At 42.4% G+C, this 19,664-nt stretch overlaps 1 protein-coding gene across 1 annotated transcript in view; it reads left to right on the top strand.

Moving 5' to 3' along the window:
• TBX20 (T-box transcription factor 20) overlaps window positions 1-19,664 on the top strand; it is a 169,831-nt gene that overhangs the window by 113,551 nt on the left and 36,616 nt on the right. Inside the window, exon 6 of the mRNA XM_029589683.1 lies at window positions 2,780-2,856. Within this exon, the coding sequence (XP_029445543.1) occupies window positions 2,780-2,856 (77 nt within the window). The remainder of the gene's footprint in view (window positions 1-2,779; window positions 2,857-19,664) is intronic.

The raw sequence follows: 19,664 nt of genomic DNA, 5'->3' as shown, positions 1-19,664 counted from the left end.
GAATCTGAGTTCACCCTTCCAAAATACCAATTCAGTATATGTTGATACTATTCTAAGCAAAAGGAATAAAGTCAAGAGTGTTATACAGTTGTATTTAGATAAAATGTATTCTTCTTTTCAATACCTTCATTGCTAGTTTTAATACCTTTATTATTATAAAAACAATGACTAATAAGGGATTTTTTCTGGCAGCTAATACTTATTGGAATACTTTCTTAAACTCAGCTTGGAAGATCAGCTAGAAATTCGTGATTAGGAAAATAGTGAAATACAGAGTCATGTTTACCACTTCAAATAATAGCCATTATCTATGAAACAAAAACCAAGGAGAAATAGAGGTTACTATGGAAAATTTGCTAGTAGAAAACACAGACTATGACAAATTACAGTAGCTAGCTATGTCAGCAGTTTGACAGGTAGGATTGTTAAAGCCTGACATTTGACTAAGTGCTAGGCTTTGGCCTGGATTTACTAAGCCACAATATTTTATTGTGGGAGGGGCCCAGTATCACGGGGAGGGGTCGTCCTGTGATAATTTGCCCTTCCCTGACAAAATACCGTGATACTGTATTCTTTTTCTCGCAGAAAAATGCAGTGAGGCAAGAGAATGTGGCTGAGACCTCTTCAAAGCACAATGGTAGCCTCCTCTATATGGGGCTGCCCTCATTTTAAAGGACATGCAGCCCAAAATGACTCCCCCCCACAAGTAAAGAAAAAGTAACCAGGGGTCTTTTTAGACCTCTGGGCCCACCCGGGTCTGTCAATCAAGGCGGCCCCACAAAAAAATAAAGTAAAATAAATGATTAACATTGCCATACAACAATGCCCCCCCCCCAAGACCAACCCCCCTCCTTATGCACGCAACCTCACCAAAGAGTGAGTCTCCCACCCCCCTGATTCCCCTTTCCATGTAAATAATAAGCCGGTGCTGGCCCTCTCAACCTCCATTCCCAACTCTTTAAAAATTACATTGGAGGTCTAGAAGGCTCCCTCCCCCCCCTCCCCCCCATATCGTGGTCACCCCCCCAGCCCTCCACATACTCCATTACCTTAAAAATCATGATTGGTTTTTAGTTGGAGGGTCTGGGGTGCCTTCTAGTTCCAGGCCTAGTCGGTGTCATTTTCCAAAATGGCGCAGACCAGACCTTGGCCCCACGGAGGGGGAAGGGAGCCAAGGAGGTCTGCAATTACGTATGCAAAATCCTCCATAAACTTGACTGCCCCGAAAAGTTTGTTCCCTCATCAGATCTTTCCAGGAAGGGATTCAGGCCAACTTTGTATTGTGATATTTGTAATAATTTAGTTAGATTGTGAGCCATCTGAGGACAGGCAAATACAGTACCTAAATGTAATCCACTTTGAAGCCTTTGAAAGGTGGAATATAAATCAAATAAATAAAAAATAAATAAATGACAGTAGATAAAGACCATACGGCCCATCCACTCTGCCCATCCATATTCCCTGCTCAGCTGCATAGTCCCTTCTTCTCTATCAGAGATCCTATGTGCATGTCCAAGCTTTCTTGAATTTTTTATTGTCCTTTTTTCTACTACCTTTAGAGGGAGGCTGTTCCATGCATCCACCACCTTTTCTGCAATGAAATATTTCCTTGGATTACTCCTGAGCCTATCCCTTTTCACCCTCACCCCATGACCCACTTGTTCTGGTGCTCCTTTCCATTGAATGAGGCCTGCCTCCTGTGCCTTTATTCCTTGGAAGTGTTTAAAGTACTCAGTATAAGACTTCAAATAGACAAATGGAAAAATGAATTGGTCAGATGTATAAAATGGTGAATCCTCCATGCTGTGTGGTTGTGAGAGTCTAGTATTTATTGTGTAATTAAATTATGAGATTTCTGGTCAGCAGAATAATGGAATATATCACATAATTCAATTACGAGATTAGTGACATTCCTTCTGCTCTCTCATTTAGACATGGCAGGATTTAAGATTTTGATGTCCATAGGCAGAGTGCCATGGTGGCACCCCACTGAGGTTATGCCTACACATGGTCTTAAAGCAAACAGAAGCAGGATCCTCTTTGGCTTGGATATTTGCACCTTCAAAATTTGGCACCCAGATGGTTTCCTATGTTGCTTATTCCTAAATTCAGGCCTGCATTTAGATTTTGATGATAAAAATTGAATGCAAAGGGGAAAGGTAATTTCATTTTTTTGGACATCGTCCAGTGTTTGTAAGCTTAGCAAGTGTAAAATACTTTACTGAGCAATAGAGCTGAGGGAATCTAATAAGGTGTGGTGTGCTCAACAGACCAAAGCCAGTGCATATCCTGGTATTAAATATCTTTAAAGAAAGGAAGAAAATTGTGATTGTTAATAATTCTTCTGTAATATATTATTTATTTATTTAGATTTTTATTATCCGCTTTGTAGAAACATTCTCAAAGGAGATAACTCCATTTTTAAAACAGATTCTTTCAAGCACCTACCTTCTCTTTTGGAAATTAAAACATATCTAGTCCCAAGTGAAACAGAATACGATTGTATATAACATGGGGGGAAAATATATATATTTTAACCTCTGATTAAGCTCTGAAAAAATGACCAGACTCAGCTGGAGACATAGAAGACTATGTAGATATCAACAAGTCATTGGCCCAACTACAAGGTACTGCAGAAGGTTAAAATCAGAAGGGAAACGGAATAAACCTTTTAGCCATGAAACCATGAGGATTAATTGTTTATCAGTTTGTGAGATGTGATGCCTTAGCACACTCACTCAAAAAAAATTATATTGTTGTGTTGCCCTTATGTTTCCAGATAACTAAGCTGAAAATTGACAGCAACCCTTTTGCTAAAGGCTTCAGGGACTCCTCCAGACTCACTGATATTGAGAGGTAATGGGAATTTTGTGTTTACTTCTTTTACATAGATAAGATAAAGAGAAAAGAAAGTTTGTAGAACAAATAGCCTTGCAATTCCAGAGAAGTTGTGGGTATTAATGTTATCTTGTTGTATATACTGTAGCAGTCTGTTCCTCTTTCCTTTACCCCTCCAACAAAAAAAAAAAAAAAAGTTTAAGGAATTGCCATTGATAATTTGCTATCTTACAGAAATTCAAATATCATAAACCTTATGAAAACAGTGCTGTTTTGAGTCTGAACAGCTGTTTTTGCTAACACTAAAAAAATAATATATTATGAGAAATAATCCATTTTAAATTGTAATTTGATTTTTGCCTAGTTCATTTTTCAAATGAGTAAAATAGGGTCAGCATGTACAATGAAAAATGTTTTTGAAAGCTCATAAGTATACTCTAGTGAAGATTCTTACAAGTCAGTTATACTAGTATTTTTAATTTAAAAGTTTGAATCCATATATTTGCAGAAAGGAAATGTTAGATTCCAATCGGGATAGAAATTACACATTTTAATCTCTATTTCATAAGGACCACATTCTAAAATCAAGGGACTGGTGAAACATTCCAGTCCATTAAAGAATAGAGAAAGCTTATTCATCCCAAGTTAAATGTTTTCTTTTTTGCCACAAAGACTTAAGCAGTGTGAATTTGGACTAAGCTTTGGATTTTATCTCCAGGTATTTAAGTCTACATTTTCCTAAACAGCCTTTGGGGAGAAAACCAAATAGTATCAATTGATCTTTAGAGACCTCAGGAAATTAAATTAGTCTGGAGTCAGTTACTGCATTGAACCATTGAGTAATTGGATTGCGCAATGCAACTTATTGAAAATGGCCTCCATCTGTAATGATATAGGGAGCCTTTCCATAGAGCAGATGTAAGGGGAAAACACATCTTTTTATGAAATGATGACAGAAATTGCACTTTTCTAACCTTAATGAGAATAATTTTATAAATATATGACCTTAATGATTTAATATTTCCTGCTGCAAATCTATAGTGGCTGCAGAAAGAAAAAATCTGAACTGAAAATGTCCCTGGTATTAAATCTGTTTATATGATAAGTATCAAATTTTATAATAATATTAGCAAATGCAATGAATAGTACAAATGGTGAAAGATTTGCACCACTCTAAAATATTATGTGCTATTTGATGCTTGTACAAATACCAAAGTAGAATGTACCCTTTAAAGAAATCACTCAGTTTCAAACCTTTATCTCAACCAATGGATATGGTTTTCAGGGAAACGTATGATGCAAATTGCTGACTGTGGACAAGAATGTGAATTTTGAAAGTGCTTTTTATAGTCAGCTCTTCAGAACTGTTCACTCCTTTAGGTCTGAATATAATATCCTATGGTAGTATATAGCAGATAAATCAGTGATGAAGCCATTGAAGCACTAGGACTTTATTCAATAAAGATTTTTTTTTTCCCAACAGCACAGAATGGGAAAAAAAAGTCCAGGGGCAGTAACTTTTAAACAGTGGCGTGGGCACACATGTACGCACGTATGCCGGCTCGCGCTTAAGGACGCAGCCATTTTGTAACATATGCATGTATGGTATAAAGTAGGCTGAACGGACATACATGTGCACACAATTTTTATATGGACATGAATGCCGCCTTTACCGTGTAAGTGGGGGGAATTTTATGAGGCTCGTAAGCCAATGCAATTACCAGTTTCCCCCATTCATTCCCAGTTCGTCCAGGTAATGGATACGTCTTCCTAACCCCCTAGATAAATAGTCTCCCTTTTACCTTCTTTGTACCAACCCTTAAAACCACGCTAACCAGCCTATTGTTTTAAAAATGTTATTACTACAAGCCATCCATAGCAGTAGTAAAGTTACCTAGTAAGGGACCCCGGCTTCTTGTGCACGTAAATATTTAGGAGTACATTTCATGTTAAAGTCCCAGAATGCCCATGTCCCGCCCCTTTTTTTCCCACTTCTTATTTGTGAATGTCCCGGGAGATACACGCGTATGCTGGCGCCTTTTAAAATCTACGCAGCACACACACCAGCTCGACTTCTGCACGTATCTCCCAGCTTTGGCACATGACAGGCTTCTAAAATTCACCCCTTATTGAATAAAGCCCTTAGTCCCTTTTTTGTCTGCAATTGAAATTATAGAAACTGCCTCTACCACTGTTTATATGCTCTGGATTAATTCTTGAAAAAAATGCCTGAGCACCTAATTTAATTTAACTAGCCAGCTAAGCTGAGCTGATGTTTAGCCACATCTAGCCTGCTAAAACTTAGGGCTCTATTTATTAAGGGGCGGATTTTCAGCGCCCTGCTCGCCTAAATCCGCCCAAAACCGGGCGGATTTAGGCGAGCAGGGCCCTGCGCACCGGGAAGCCTATTTTACATAGGCCTCCCGGCGCGCGCAGAGCCCCGGGACTCGCGTAAGTCCCGGGGTTCTCGGAGGGGGGGGCGTGTCGGGGGCGTGTCGGGGGGCGGGCCCGGTCGTCGCGGCGTTCCGGGGGCGTGTCGGCAGCGTTTTGGGGGCGGGTACGGGGGCGTGGCTATGGCCCGGGGGCGTGGCCGCGCCCTCCGTACCCGCCCCCAGGTCGCGGCCCGGCGCGCAGCAGGCCCGCTGGCGCGCGGGGATTTACGTCTCCCTCCGGGAAGCGTAAATCCCCCGACAAAGGTAAGGGGGGGGGTGTAGACAGGGCCGGGTGGGTGGGTTAGGTAGGGGAAGGGAGGGTAAGGTGAGGGGAGGGCAAAGGAAAGTTCCCTCCGAGGCCGCTCCGATTTCGGAGCGGCCTTGGAGGGAACGGGGGGAGGCAGCGCGGCTCGGCGCGCGCAGGCTATACAAAATCGATAGCCTTGCGCGCGCCGATCCAGGATTTTAGTGGATACGCGCGGCTCCGCGTGTATCTACTAAAATCCAGCGTACTTTTGCTTGAGTCTGATGCGCAAGCAAAAGTAGGCTGATCGCGCTTCTTTTAAAATCTACCCCTAAGTATTTTTTTTATCATTTATTGGAATTTATTAAATGCTAATGCCATAGCACTAAGCGTTGTACAAGTCAACATACATAATTATAATGATCCACTTAAATCATAAAAAATAATGAACGACTAAGCAATTCAATACACACATATGCTCGTCAGCAGTCAGTTGAACACTTTCTCTATTCTTTTTATAACTGAAGATAGGTTCTCCAAGTTTCTGGAACAGTCAATGTGAAGTGGCAAAGAAGAGTGTTGCACCTGTCGTTCACAGATGGCTGCGACCTTTGCTGCTCACCTCTCTTTTACCTGCTACAGTAATTCTCAAGGCCATGGTGGCCTCAGCCTGCAAAGGCCACCTTCCTTGGCGTCCCCAGGGCAGCATGGGCGATCCCGTCTGCCATCTTGAGTCAGGGATTACTTAGGGCACGTGCGCACGTGCCAGGCCCTCTCTTATCCACGTCATGGTTGGAACCTCGGGGGCGTCCCCTCCACATGACATCACCCGCCAGAAGTATTTAACCCATCCAGACTATGCTTCCTACAAGTTAACAAGGACTTACTTCCCACTTATTCCACTCCATTCGGAGATGCTACGCTTCGCTACTTGAACTGCTGCCTGAACTTAGAATGCCTTAGGTACCCGCTCCTTGAGGACCTTGATATGTTCTGGCTATCCGCACCTCGGAGGGCCTTCCTGCCTGGAGATTCCTGTCATCCTTATTCAGGACACTGCCAGTTCAGCTTTGTGAGTACTATCATCGCTACCATCTTCTTGCTGAAGGAACCGCTAGTGTACCCCGTGCCTTGGGCCACTACCGTGCTCATCCCAGCTACCTTCTACACCCCAGAGTACGTACGATCATCTACTTCGCTCTGCACCTCACTGAACTACTATTCGCTGATCCTCGGCATACCTCGCGCTGCGGGCCACTACCGGATCCATCATAAAAGATATCTTGAGAGGAGTTCCCTGGCATACCCCGTTCTGGAGGCCACTACCAGGGATATCAACATTGAGCAGCCTTACTACTCTGGACTGTGTCTTCTCTCCATGCTGTGGATATCATCCATGATTCCAGTACTATAAAGTCTCTCATATCAGTGTCCGTTTCTGCTGAGGCCACGCCTATCATAGTGAGTCCCCACAGGGCTCCTCCCTGTGGGTGGAGTCAGCTCCCACTACAATCCAGGGTCCACAACCACACCAGATTATAACAAAGAGTATTACATAAACATTAAAGCATAAGCCTGAATAAAGAAGAATGGGGTAGATTTTCAAAGGGGTAAGATACGCGCGTACCCCCCAAAAACCTACCCCAAACCCCCCCTGCAAACGCTGAGCCTATTTTGCATAGGCTCGGCGGCACGCGCAAGCCCCGGGACGAGTGTAAGTCCCGGGGCTTCGTAAAAGGGGCGGGGAGGGGGCGGGGAGGGGGCGGGGAGGGGGCGTGTCCGGGGTCAGGGGGCAGTTTGGGGTGGGACCGGGGGCATGGCGCCGGCCCTGGGGCGTGGTTGAGGCCTCCGGACCAGCCCCCGGGTCGGGTGATGGTGTGCCAGCAGCCCGCTGGCGCGCGCAGATTTACACCTGCTTTCAGCAGGCGTAAATCTGCCAACAAAGGTAGGGGGGTTAGATAGGGCTGGGGGGGGTGGGTTAGGTAGGGGAAGGGAGGGGAAGGTGCGGGGGGTGGAAAGATAGTTCCCTCCGAGGCCGCTCCGATTTCGGAGCGGCCTCGGAGGGAACAGGCAGCGCGCGCCAGGCTCGGCACGCGCAAGTTGCACAAATGTGCACCCCCTTGCGCACGCCGACCCCGGATTTTATAAGATACGTGCGTATCTTATAAAATCCAGCGTACTTTTGTTCGCACCTAGTGCGCGAACAAAAGTACGCGCTCGCGCAACTTTATAAAATCCAGCCCTTTGTATTTAACATAGATTTACTGTAAATGTCTTTGCACATTCTATATGATGCAATGCTTCTAGAAAAGAGTTCCACTCTTGGGAGCTGCAGTTAAGAAGGCACACTTTCTTGTTCCCACAAGACATGCTTGTAGGGAGAAGTTAGGATTTCTTAGTCCACCCCCATTTTTGACTCCTTATTTACCAGTGATCTTCTGTCCATCTGCTCTGAGAATTTTTCCAATAGTTTGTCTGAAGAAAATCTTATTTATTCAGGGACTACAGTAATGATGCTAGTATGGGACAATAGTTATCACTAGGGAAACAAAAAAAATAAGAAAACAATAGTTACAAAAGTATATTTGACATCCAATGCTTATCAGATTACAATTAATTAATGCTAGCATCACATCTCTTTTCCCTAGACTTGCTTATATAAAATACTTTAACTTCATAACCCACTAAACAGGATTGGAGCTTACAGTTTCTCACCATCATAGGATATTGCAGCAACACATGCTCTCTGGGTCCTCAGTCTGGTGGTTTCTCTGTTGTCAGGTCCTCGGTGCAGAGGTAGAGAGGGCAGCCTGGTCACTGAAGCAACAGGCTGTTCAGATTGCCAAACTGTAGCAGGGGGGAAGGCAACAGCACTTAGATGGACCATCTTCCTCTTTGGATGGGCAATGATCAAATGACAATGACTGAGTGCTTTCACCCCGCTGCTTTTAAGGGCTTATCTAGGCATAATTCAGCAGCATCATGCATAGTCAGATTAATGCATAATTAAGACTTTTAGTCAGCTGATTTTGCACTCTTTTCCCATTCTTTAGTCTCTTCAGCAAGCGGTCAGCCTGCCAGCTTTTCACACCTGACAGTGTATTGATAAGTCCTGCTCTCAGATTGGCCCCAGAGCCATAAAAAGAGGCCCCTAGTGTTCTGGCTAATCAGATTCACACAGCCCCAATTGTCCTTGAGTTTCTCTGGACCTTACTGGCTCCAGTTAGGCTGGGGAGGCCTATAAATCTGTCAAATTGGTCACATATACAGCAACTGCAAGTCTCCCATCTCTGCATTTGGCGGCAGATAGTCAAATCGGCCAAGATTCATTTTTACTGACATCAGAGAATCCATCTTATCTGCTTGTCCTATTAGCAAGAATTGGGATATTCCCTACAGGTCCCACTGAGAAGATCTAAGGTTTGCCCAAGGTAAAGAGTCCAAATCAATCAGCTTTTGTACCATCATAGCAATTATATAGTGCTACTTATCCAAATATCTTTGAAGATATCTGATTAAGTAGTAAGTTTTATAGACATACAATGCCTTCGAAAAAGCAGATCTAGAGTTATCTGTCTAACTTAGCCAGTTACAACTGAAAGTTGGCTAAGTTAGGCAGATAACTTAGGCTATCCCCAGAACTCCCCAGAATGCCTCTTTTACATCTAACTATAATTACAGTTGAGCTGGATAATTAGTCTAATATTCAAAAATTTGCCATTTAGCAGGATAACTTCTGAGTTATATGGCTAAATGAATTTAAATATGGACCTCAATGTTACTAGGTTTAAAGTCTGTAGCATACAGATTTGACAATATATTGTTTAAACATACACAGTATGGACCAGATTTTAAATCTCACGTGCACGGGGTACATTTTTGCTCGCTACCCAACACGCACAAATGTACACCCGATTTTATAACGTGCGCGCAACCGCATGCATGTTATAAAATCCGGGGTTGGCGCGCACAAGGGGGCTCACACTTGTGCACCTTGCACGCACCGAGCCTGAGGGGAGCCCCGATGGCTTTCCCCATTCCCTCCAAGGCCGCTCCGAAAGTGGAGCGGCCTTGGAGGGAACTTTTCTTTCGGTCCCCCCACCTTCCCCTTCCTTCCCCTATCTAACCCACCCCCAGTCCTACCTAAATCCCCCCCACATTATTTTATTTTTACGCCTGCCTCTTGCAGGCGTATCTTGCGTGCGCTGGCCGGCTGCTGGTGCGCGAACCTCCGGCATGGCCGCTGTGCCGGAGGACTCGAGACCGCCCCTGGACCGCCCCCGAATCAATGCCATGCCCATGACCCCGCCCCCGGCCCACCCCAGACCACCCCTTTTTTCAAAGCCCCGGGACATACACACGTCCTGGGGTTTGCGCATGCCGCCAAGCCTATGCAAAATAGGCTCAGCGCACGCAGGGTTAGGTTTTCGGGGGTTACGTGCATATATTGCGTGCATAACCCTTTGAAAATCTACCCCTATATATATATATAGAGAGAGAGAGAGAGAGAGTCAAATATGCATTATCCATTTTACTTGGAATAACTGATGATGTTTAATGGAAATCCATATATCAAGCTTATATTTTCAAATAGCCTATTTCCTCTTTCCATCTTTCCAGGTACATTAGAGATGTGCATTTATTTGAAACTGAAACGGAAAACACAACAAATGAGTTGATTTTTAAGTGTCGGCATGAATAACATGTTGAAATCCTCTGCTTAGTGTGCAGTGGCAGCCAAGAAAGCAAACAGAATGCCACGGATGATTAGGAAAATAAAAATTAGAAGAATAAGACAGAGAATATCATAATGTCTCTGTATTACTCCATGGTGAGGCCCCCAACTTGAGTATTGTGTGCAGTTCTGGTCACCGCATCTCAAAAAAGATATAGCGGAAATAGAAAAGATACGGAAAAGGACAACCAAAATGCAGCCAAAATGATAAAGGGATGGAAAGATTCCCCAATAAGGAAAAGCTAAAGAGGTTAGGGCTCTTCAGTTTGGAGAAGAGATGACTGAGGGGAGATATGATTGAGGTCTATAAAATGAGTGTAGTAGAACAGATAAATATGAATCAGTTTATACATTCAAAACGGTTTCAATAAAATTACTAAGTGTTACATTTAAGACAAATAGGAGAAAATATTTGTTTACTTAACTCGTAATTAAACTCTAGAATTCATTACCAGAGGATATGGTGAAAGCTGTTAGTGTAGCTGGATTTAAAAAAAAGATTTTCCTGGTGGAAAAGTTCATAAGCACAGAGCAAGGGCAGCGTAAACAGCTCAAACATATGGAGAAATACAACAAAAATAATGTGTGGCAAGCAATGCACCGGACAATAACTATTAACACAAAGGATTTTATTTATAAGTAAGCATACATCAGTTGTGCATAATTTTAAACATACAATTCAATTGTAATGTACAAGCAAGGACCCCAACACTGCCGTGTTTCACATCAGGGCAGTGTCAGGGGGACCATACCTTCCAGAATTTTGAGGATTGTGTTAAAAAAAGGCGTGGAGAATGATGCTGAGGACAAGCAACAAAACATTTACTATAAGACTGTAATTCAGGATGCTGTGGAAGAGCTCAAGCGTGGCACAGGGATAGGTGATAAACCTGGAAATAACCGGCAACCGGCAGTCAGCTGTAACAAGAACCATTCTTGTTACAGCTGACTGCTGAATCAGACAGTCTAAATATTTAGACACCGGAACATCACAATATCTGGAATTGTAAACAGGCACTGGCAATAACTAGTTGAATCCGGACCAGAATGGTCTCATATTGTAGTTCCAGCTGCAAAATGGGTCTAAGGAGCACTCCGACAGTGTTATCAAAGCCAATAATAAATAATAATAATAAACCATTATCAATGTGGACTTGAGGGAAATCCACTTCTTATCCCTGGGATAAGCAACCTGGAATCTATTTACTCTTTGGGATCCTGCCAGGGACTTGTGACCTGGATTGGCCACTGTTGGAAACAGGATACTGGGCTTGATGAATCGTTGGTCTGACCCAGTATGGCAAATCTTTTGGGCTGTAACTAGGGAAGTCGACAATTAAACCAACATCGACAAGAAACCAGAAGGGAAGCCATCCTGAGGTGGGGGCAGAAATGCCCAACCAATACGATCTGGACCCTACTGAATCAAGCAGGACAGGGAAGCACCTGCACACACAGCATCTGACGCATCCAGTACAGAAGGAAGACTAGATCCTCCTGGAGGAGACAGTTCAAGACAGACTCATGCTTATAATAGCTTTGGTTTGGAATGGGAGTAGTAAAAGAATGTGGAGAGGCAAGATTTTCATTGCAATTCATATTTTTCTTCCAGGGGGGCTAGGTTCATTTTGATTCCATTTGTTTGCAGAACCAAAGTAAGTTTACATTTTAAAAAGCCCAAAGTAAAAACCAAAAGAAATGCCTCTGCCTTCTGCTCCCCCATGGCTCCCACTACTCCCTTACCCCTTCTGGAGCGGTACTGGAAGTCTTAAAGGGGCTGGAGTGATTCCCAGTCACTCCTATCCTGCCAGATCCTCTAAAAATGGCATCAGTCTCAGGGCCAGCTAGCTCTATGTTGTTATTATAGTCATAAAGCAATATAGTAGTAAAACAAGCTTTATGGCCATAAAATCTGATTTACAGCCAACAGTGAGACCGGTGCCATTTTTAAAAAGGACCCAGTAGGGCAAGAACAAACTCCTAGGGCCAAAAGCATCTCCCTTGAACAGCAGTTACTCAAGAGCATGAGAAATGCTCCTGGCTTTTTACGTCCTGGTCCGCCCTCAAGCTTAGCTCCAGCAGCAGCACCCACGAATCCAGGAAGGGGATCCTGCAAGACATTTTAGTCAAACAAAATCCTTCAAAAATTGAAAGAAGGATCCATCTGAAGAAAATAGGAAAAACCATAAGCATTGTCAAGTGTAAAACATTGATAAGGTAGGCTAAGAGAGAATTTAAAATAAAGTTGGCATAGAGGAAAAAACTCATAATAAAAAAATTTAAAAATATATCCGAAGCAAGAAATCTGTGAGGGAATCGGTTGGACCATTAGATGTTAAAGGGGCTCTTAGGGAAGATAAGGCCATTGCAGAAAGACTAAATTAATTCTTTGCTTCTGTGTTTACTAATCAGGATGTTGGGGAGATACCGGTTCCGGAGATGGTTTTCAAGGGTGATGATTCAGATGAAGAAGGCCAGATTAACAAACTAAAGAGTAGCAAATCACCTGGACCAGATAGCATGCACCCAGGGTTCTGAAGGAACTCAAAATTGAAATTTCAGATTTATTAGTTAAAATTTGTAACCTATCATTAAAATCATGCATTGTACCGGAAAACTGAAGGGTGGCCAATGTACCCCTAATAATTAAAAAGGGGCTACAGGGGTGATCCAGGAAACTATAAAACAGTGAGCCTGACTTCAGTATTGGGAAAAATAGTAGAAGCTATTCTAAAGATCAAAATTACAGAGCATATAGAAAGACATGGTTTAATGGAACTCAGTCAGCATGGATTTACCCAAGGCAAGGAAGTCTTGCCTCACAAATCTTAATTTATTTGAAGGGGGTTAATAAACATGTGGATAAAAGTGAGCCAGTAGATGTTGTGTATTTGGATTTTCAGAAGGCATTTGATAAGGTCCTCATGTGAGGCTTCTAAGGAAACTAAAAAGTCATGGGATAGGAGGTGGTGTCCTTTCGTGGATTACAAACTGGTTAAAAGACAGGAAATAGAGTAGGATTAAATGGTCAATTTTCTCAGTGGAAAAGGGTAAACAGTGGAGTGCCTCAGGGATCTGTACTTGGACCGGTGCTTTTCAACATATTTATAAATGATCTGGAAAGGGATATGGTGAGTGAGGTAATCAAATTTGCAGATGATGCAGAATTATTCAGAGTAGTTTAATCACATAGTTTTAGAACTTCTTTTCCATTGAAAAAGGTTGACTCCCTCTGAATTATTAATACTTTTCAGCTATTTGAATGTCTTTTCACACCTCTCCCAGTCTCCTATCTCTCCTTTCCTCTAAGGCAGCAGTTCTCAACCGGTGTGTCTCCAAGAACACGTGGGTGTGTCGCCACACTTCCCAGTCCCCCGCTGACCCACCTTCTCCCCGGTCCTCCTCCGCCAGGGCTTAAAATGCTGACAGCCCAGGCAGAATGTGGCATAACAGCTGGAGTCAGCGGCACCGGCTTGCTCTCTTGTTCCCACGCCCCGGAAGAGGAAGTGGTGAGCAGCAGGTGCGTGGCAGGAAAAAGAGACCCTGCTAGTGTGGGCAGCATCATCCCGAAGAAAAGACGAGAGGCGCGGCCTGAAGGATGAGCAGCGCAGCTCGGAGTAGAATAAGGAACAACGTCAACCCTTGCGCCGATAGGACTCTTTCCTCCGCGAGGGCTAAAAACGAAGGAGGCTGCTGCTGCAGCTAGTTCCGGGGCGGGGGGAGAGAGAGAGAATGAATGAGCAAGCATATGTGTTTGAGATCCTGTGTGTGTGTGTGTATGTGGTTGAGTGAGATAGTATGTATGTGAATAATTGAGAGCCTGTATATGTGAAAGAGAGTATGTATGTGATTGAGAACCTGTGAGTGAGAGATAGCATGAATGTAAGTTTACGATTGGGAACCTGTATGTGTAAGTTTATGATTGAGAACCTGTTTGTGTGAAAGAGTAAGTGTGTATGACTGAGATTCTTTGTGTGTGAGAGAAATCATGTGTATGTATGATTAAGAGCCTGTGTGTATAAGTAAGAGAGAGCATGTGTGTCTGTGTGTGATTGAGAGCTGATTTAGGTGAGAGAGCATGTCAGTATGTGATTGAGAGCCTGTGTGTAAATGAGAGAGAGAGAGCATGTTTGTAAGCATGTGAATGAGAGTCTGTGTGTGAGAGAAAAAGACAGCATGTATGTGTGTGATTGAAAGCCTGGGTGTGTAAGTCTGAAAAGATAGACAGCATGTGTGTAATTAAGAGCCTATATAAGTGAGAGAAAAAGCATGTGTATATGTGAGTGACTGAGAGCATGTGTGTATAGGTGTGTCATTGAGAGCCAGTGTAAGAGAGAGTGCTGGTATGTGACTGAGAAAGAGGAGAAAGTTCCAAGCAAACCATCCCTCCTCCTGCTAATTCAAAACAATCTCAGGGCACCTGGATATCAAATGTTCCCAGGTATACAGAACAAAACATTTTTTGTATCCTTATTATTTTTCATTACTGGGTCTTTGTGTCTGCTATTTTTAAATATTTTATTGGTATCTAGACATTTTTTATATGAGTTTTTAATTATTGGATATTCCATTCATCAGCTGTTTTGAAATAATCTGTTCTTTTTGTTAATATGGTTTTACTGCTACTGATTTTATATTTCTTGATTTGTTTTATAAGAATGGGTGATGTTTCTTTTTTTCCTTTGTTACACTGCATACAAAGACTCTGGCTTGTTGCAGTTTCCAGTTCAGTTTTTTGTCTGCATGCTTCTAGTTATGCGTTTTGGTCTCTTTATTCCTTGTTAGGTGAGGGTCAGCACATGTGACTGAGGTGAGGTATTCTGCTGGCGTGTAGTTTCTGTGTAGGGCTCTATAGCAGCCTCGCTTGGTCAGTTTTCCTAATAGGAGATATATTGGTGTCTTAAGGTCTGGTGTAATATTTTCAGTGTTGCCTTTTCTTAGGTAAGGTGGTTACTGTTTAAGTGCTGGAAATTGGTGCTATTTTGGTGTGGGACGTTTACTATTTATGCAATTTCTGTTCAGGCAGAATACGTATTTTTTCCTTGTGTCATTCTTAACAATAAAATTAATTACCGGGCCTTTACTTTTTATTTCCGCCATGAATTGTAATGAGCATTGTGTCACACATGTGAGCGTGGCCTGTCAGGTGTGTCACGATGGGAAAAATGTTGAGAACCACTGCTCTAAGGTATTCATATTTATGTCCTTAAGTCTCATCTCATATAAATTTTGGTGCAGACCTCACTTAATTTTGTTTGCCTTTCTCTGGACCACCTCCAGCCTGTCTATATCTTTCTGGAGGTATGGCCTGCAGAACTGGACACTGTACTGCAGGTGAGGTCTTATCAATGACCTATACAAACACATAATCACCTCCTTTTTAAGCTAATTATACCTCTGCCTATGTCCCCAAGCACCCCTCCAGTTCTGGCCACCACTTTGTCACACTGTTTTACCACTTTGAGATCATCACACATGACCATACCAAGGTTTTTTCTTGGTAAGTGTTCATCAGCTTCTCACCCCTTCACATTTCTGAATCCCAAAGACATGACTGTTTTTTCCTTTGAATCTAAACTGGCAAGCAGTCAAGCTTTCTAAAATCACTTCACAACAGTGACGTAGCCACGGGTGGGCAGCTGCCCACCCCATTTTGGACCCAGGCCCACACAACTGGAACCGGAAGTGGAGCACCGGACCTGCAAGGTTGTTGCGGGATCCCATCTCCGCGCTGCAAAGAGGAGGACCCAGGGCCAGCACGCCATTCCGTGCATTTGCATGGCACACATGGGGAAGCGATTCTGTGGCCATATGGCCCACCGATCTTCCTATTTGGGGGGGAGGGAGCAGAAGTGCCGCACACAGCTTCCATTTCCTCCCCCTTCCCCCCCCCCAAGCAGGAAGATCGGTGGGCTGTACGGCCCAAAGATAGCAGGAGGCTGGTGGCAGCAGGAGAGGCCTACTGATCTTCCTGCTTGGGAGGGGTAGGAAGCGGAAGCTGTGAGCGGGCTTGAATGTGCATGTGTGTGTGTGAGAATGGGAGCTTGAATGTATGTATGTGTGGGTGAAAATAGAAGCCTGGGTTTGTGTGTGAGAATGGAAGCTTGAATATGTAGGAGAGAATGGGATCCTGGGTTTGTGTATGGGTGAGAATGGAAGCTTGAGTATGTGGGTAAGAATGGGTGCTTGAATGTGTGTATGTGTGGGTGAGAATGGGAGTCTGGGTCTGTGAGTGAGAATGGGAGCTTGAATGTGTGTATATATGGGTGAGAATGGGAGCCTGGGTTTGTGTGTGGGTGAGAATAGGTGCTTGATTATGTGTATGTGTGGGTGAGAATGGGAGTGGGGGTGAGAATTGGAGCCTGGGTTTGTGTGCGTGGGTGAGAATGGGTGTTTGAATGTGTGTATGTGTGGGTGTGAATGGGAACTTGAATATGTGTATGTGTTGGTGAGAATAGGAGCATCGGTTTGTGGGTGAGAATGGGAGTCTGAGTTTGAGTGTGTGGGTGAGAATGGGTGCCTGGATGTGCGTCTGTGTGTGCACAAGAATGTAAGCCTGGGGAGGGGTGAGAAAGTGAGAGCTTGTATGTGTGTCTGCAGAGAATGTGAGCTTGTGTGGGGAGGAGAGCATATGAGAGTGAGAGCTTGAGTGAGTGAGGGAGTCTGTGAGAGAAAGCATGTATGTGTGTGTTTGTGGAAGGGAAGAAGATAGTAGTAGAAGAAAGACACTGAAAAGGAATTAAGAAATGAGCGACAAGGGAAAAAATAGGAAAAAGAGACCAGGACCAACTGATTAGAAAAATACAAAGATCAGACAACAAAGGTAATAAAACAAAATTATTTTGAGATGTTAGATATGCCATCTTTGGGAATGTGCATTTCTTATATTTTTTTTATTTTGTCCTTTCTTTAGTATTCCATTGTTCAGAGACTTATCTGCTTGTTTCTGTTTCTAATTTGTGGTCTCTTATTTCTATATTAGGTAAAGATCGGCCTCTGTTTTGCCTGTGTGTGTGACTGAAATGCATTATTTCTGCTAGCGTGTAGTTTCTCTGTAGTAGTAGTCCAGCTTGTTCTGTTATTCCCGTAGGTGATGTATTAATGTTCTAGGGCCTGGTGTAGTATTTGCATTGCTGCTTTTTCATAAGGTTGTTGTTATTTGAATCCTGAGAGTCAGTGCTGTGACTGTATGGCAAGGTTCTAGATGCCTCTTTCTTTGCAAGAGTTTGTGTTACTTCACCAAATAGCAGTGGAGGATTATTTTTTGCTGAGGTGACACCAGAATTTGAAATATTTTTTCATGTTAGTTGTAATGCAAATTGCCCTAGCTCTGTGCTGCACCTGTTCTGATGATTAATTATATTTTATTGTATTTATGAAGATATCTGGTTTTCTGCAAAGATGGTTCGTGAAAGAATACATTAATTTTTGTTTTATTACATGATTGGATCTGATTGTTTTCTATACTTGTGCATTTATAAACTGCAATAAATATAAAATAAATTCTGATTAATAAGGAATTTTTAATGCTGGTAAGTGCTTGAAATAATTGAGGTAAAATATTTTAAAGTTTCACGCATGATGATAATGGCTGTTGCAAATTACTTAGAAAGCCATTCTAGGGTGCAGTATATGGCATTATTTATCAATAAGAAAACAACTAGTAGGTCTCAGAACTGCATGCTTACAGCCCTCCCATGTTAACCTTGTGCCCACCCAAAAAATCAATTCTGGCAATGCCACTGCTTCACAATCTGTCTTCTTTGTCCCAGGTGTTCTGCTGAAAATCTCTGTGTCATCCACCAATAGACAAATTTTCCTTCTAAGTCCTTTACTATATCTCTTAGAAAAATCCTAAATAGAACCAGCCCCAGGACTATGTCCTCCACTAACCACATTTCTATCATCAGAGTGAATTGCATTTGCCACTGCTGTCTTTTGTCTATCCTTCAATCAGTTTCTAATCCAGTCCACCACCTTGGGACCCACTGCTGGGCTGCTCCAGCATACCATTTTAAAATAGTTCTGCTGATTTGCTAACATCTAACTTTTTTATATTCTTTACTTTATTTTTCTCAATTACTGTATTATGGGAAGAAGCTAGTTTAGGGGTTGTCATATTGTCTTTAGTACTTCATCTTAATGTTTGCATCATAGACAAATTAGTCATGTATTCCTTTCTATTTTAACTCCCGTATGACTTCCATCAACTTATTGCCTTGCACCATTGGCCCTTTCTTCCATCTGTCTTCACCTAAACCCAATTATCTTGCCTTTTTTTTAAAACTCTGGGCTCACTTCCAAATTTATCATGGAAACTAAGAAAAAAAAAAAAAGCTTTACAATTCAGGACTGCTATACCAAAGAAATCTTTCAGCCATAAACTGGTAATTCAAACACTGATTTACACTTTGCATTTTTGCTGAAGATCACCAAATACTGTAATATTAAGAATATTCTTTTAATAATGTACAATATTTTGCACATTCAAAAAGGTTAAACACACAATTTTTGAAAGGAAATCACAATTGCCTTTTAATAAATGCAATAGTACATTACGGGGTATACGAGAATGATAAGGAAAAGGATTCATCAAGTTATCTTCTTCTTGATGGCCATGTGGATATAGGGTCCTATTTTCAAGTGTTTCTGCCATTCTGTACCTTACCTATGGCAAAATTCTTGTGAAAAGTAAAATAATAGAAAGGCCAACCACCACAGTTGTCATGGCAGATAACAATAGCCATTGCAGAAAATTCAATATTTTAAATAAAGAGATAAAGGAAGACCTATGTAATTATCAGAGGCACAACCCTGTGACAGTTTGACATACTTGCCACACATCATGTGGATACATGTGCTCATGTACGCATGTAAATAGCTACACACAGACTTACTCCATTATTTTATAACCCACATGTATAATGTACACGTGGAGGGTTATAAAATATTCATAATTCGTAATTCTTCCTCGCAACTTTCGTGAGTATTTAAAATAATAAAGGGGATGGAACAGCTCCCCTATGAGGAAAGACTAAAGAGGTTAGGAATTTTCAGCTTGGAGAAGAGACGGCTGAGGGGGAATATGATAGAGGTGTTTAAAATCATGAGAGGTCTAGAACAGGTAAATGTGAATCAGTTATTTACTCTTTCAGATAATAGAAAGACTAGGGGGCACTCCATGAAGTTAGCATGTGGCACATTTAAAACTAATCGGAGAAAGTTCTTTTTCACTCAACGCACAATTAAACTCTGGAATTTTTGCCAGGGGATTTGGTTAATGCAGTTAGTGTAGCTGTGTTTAAAAAAGGATTGGATAAGTTCTTGGAGGAGAAGTCCATTACCTGCTATTAATCAAGTTGACTCAGAAAATAGCCACTGCTATTACTAGCAACAGTAACATGGAATAGAGTTA

This window comes from Rhinatrema bivittatum, chromosome 2 (assembly GCF_901001135.1).
Source record: "Rhinatrema bivittatum chromosome 2, aRhiBiv1.1, whole genome shotgun sequence".
Lineage (NCBI taxonomy): Eukaryota > Metazoa > Chordata > Amphibia > Gymnophiona > Rhinatrematidae > Rhinatrema > Rhinatrema bivittatum.
This window is presented reverse-complemented; position numbering and strand designations above follow the sequence as displayed.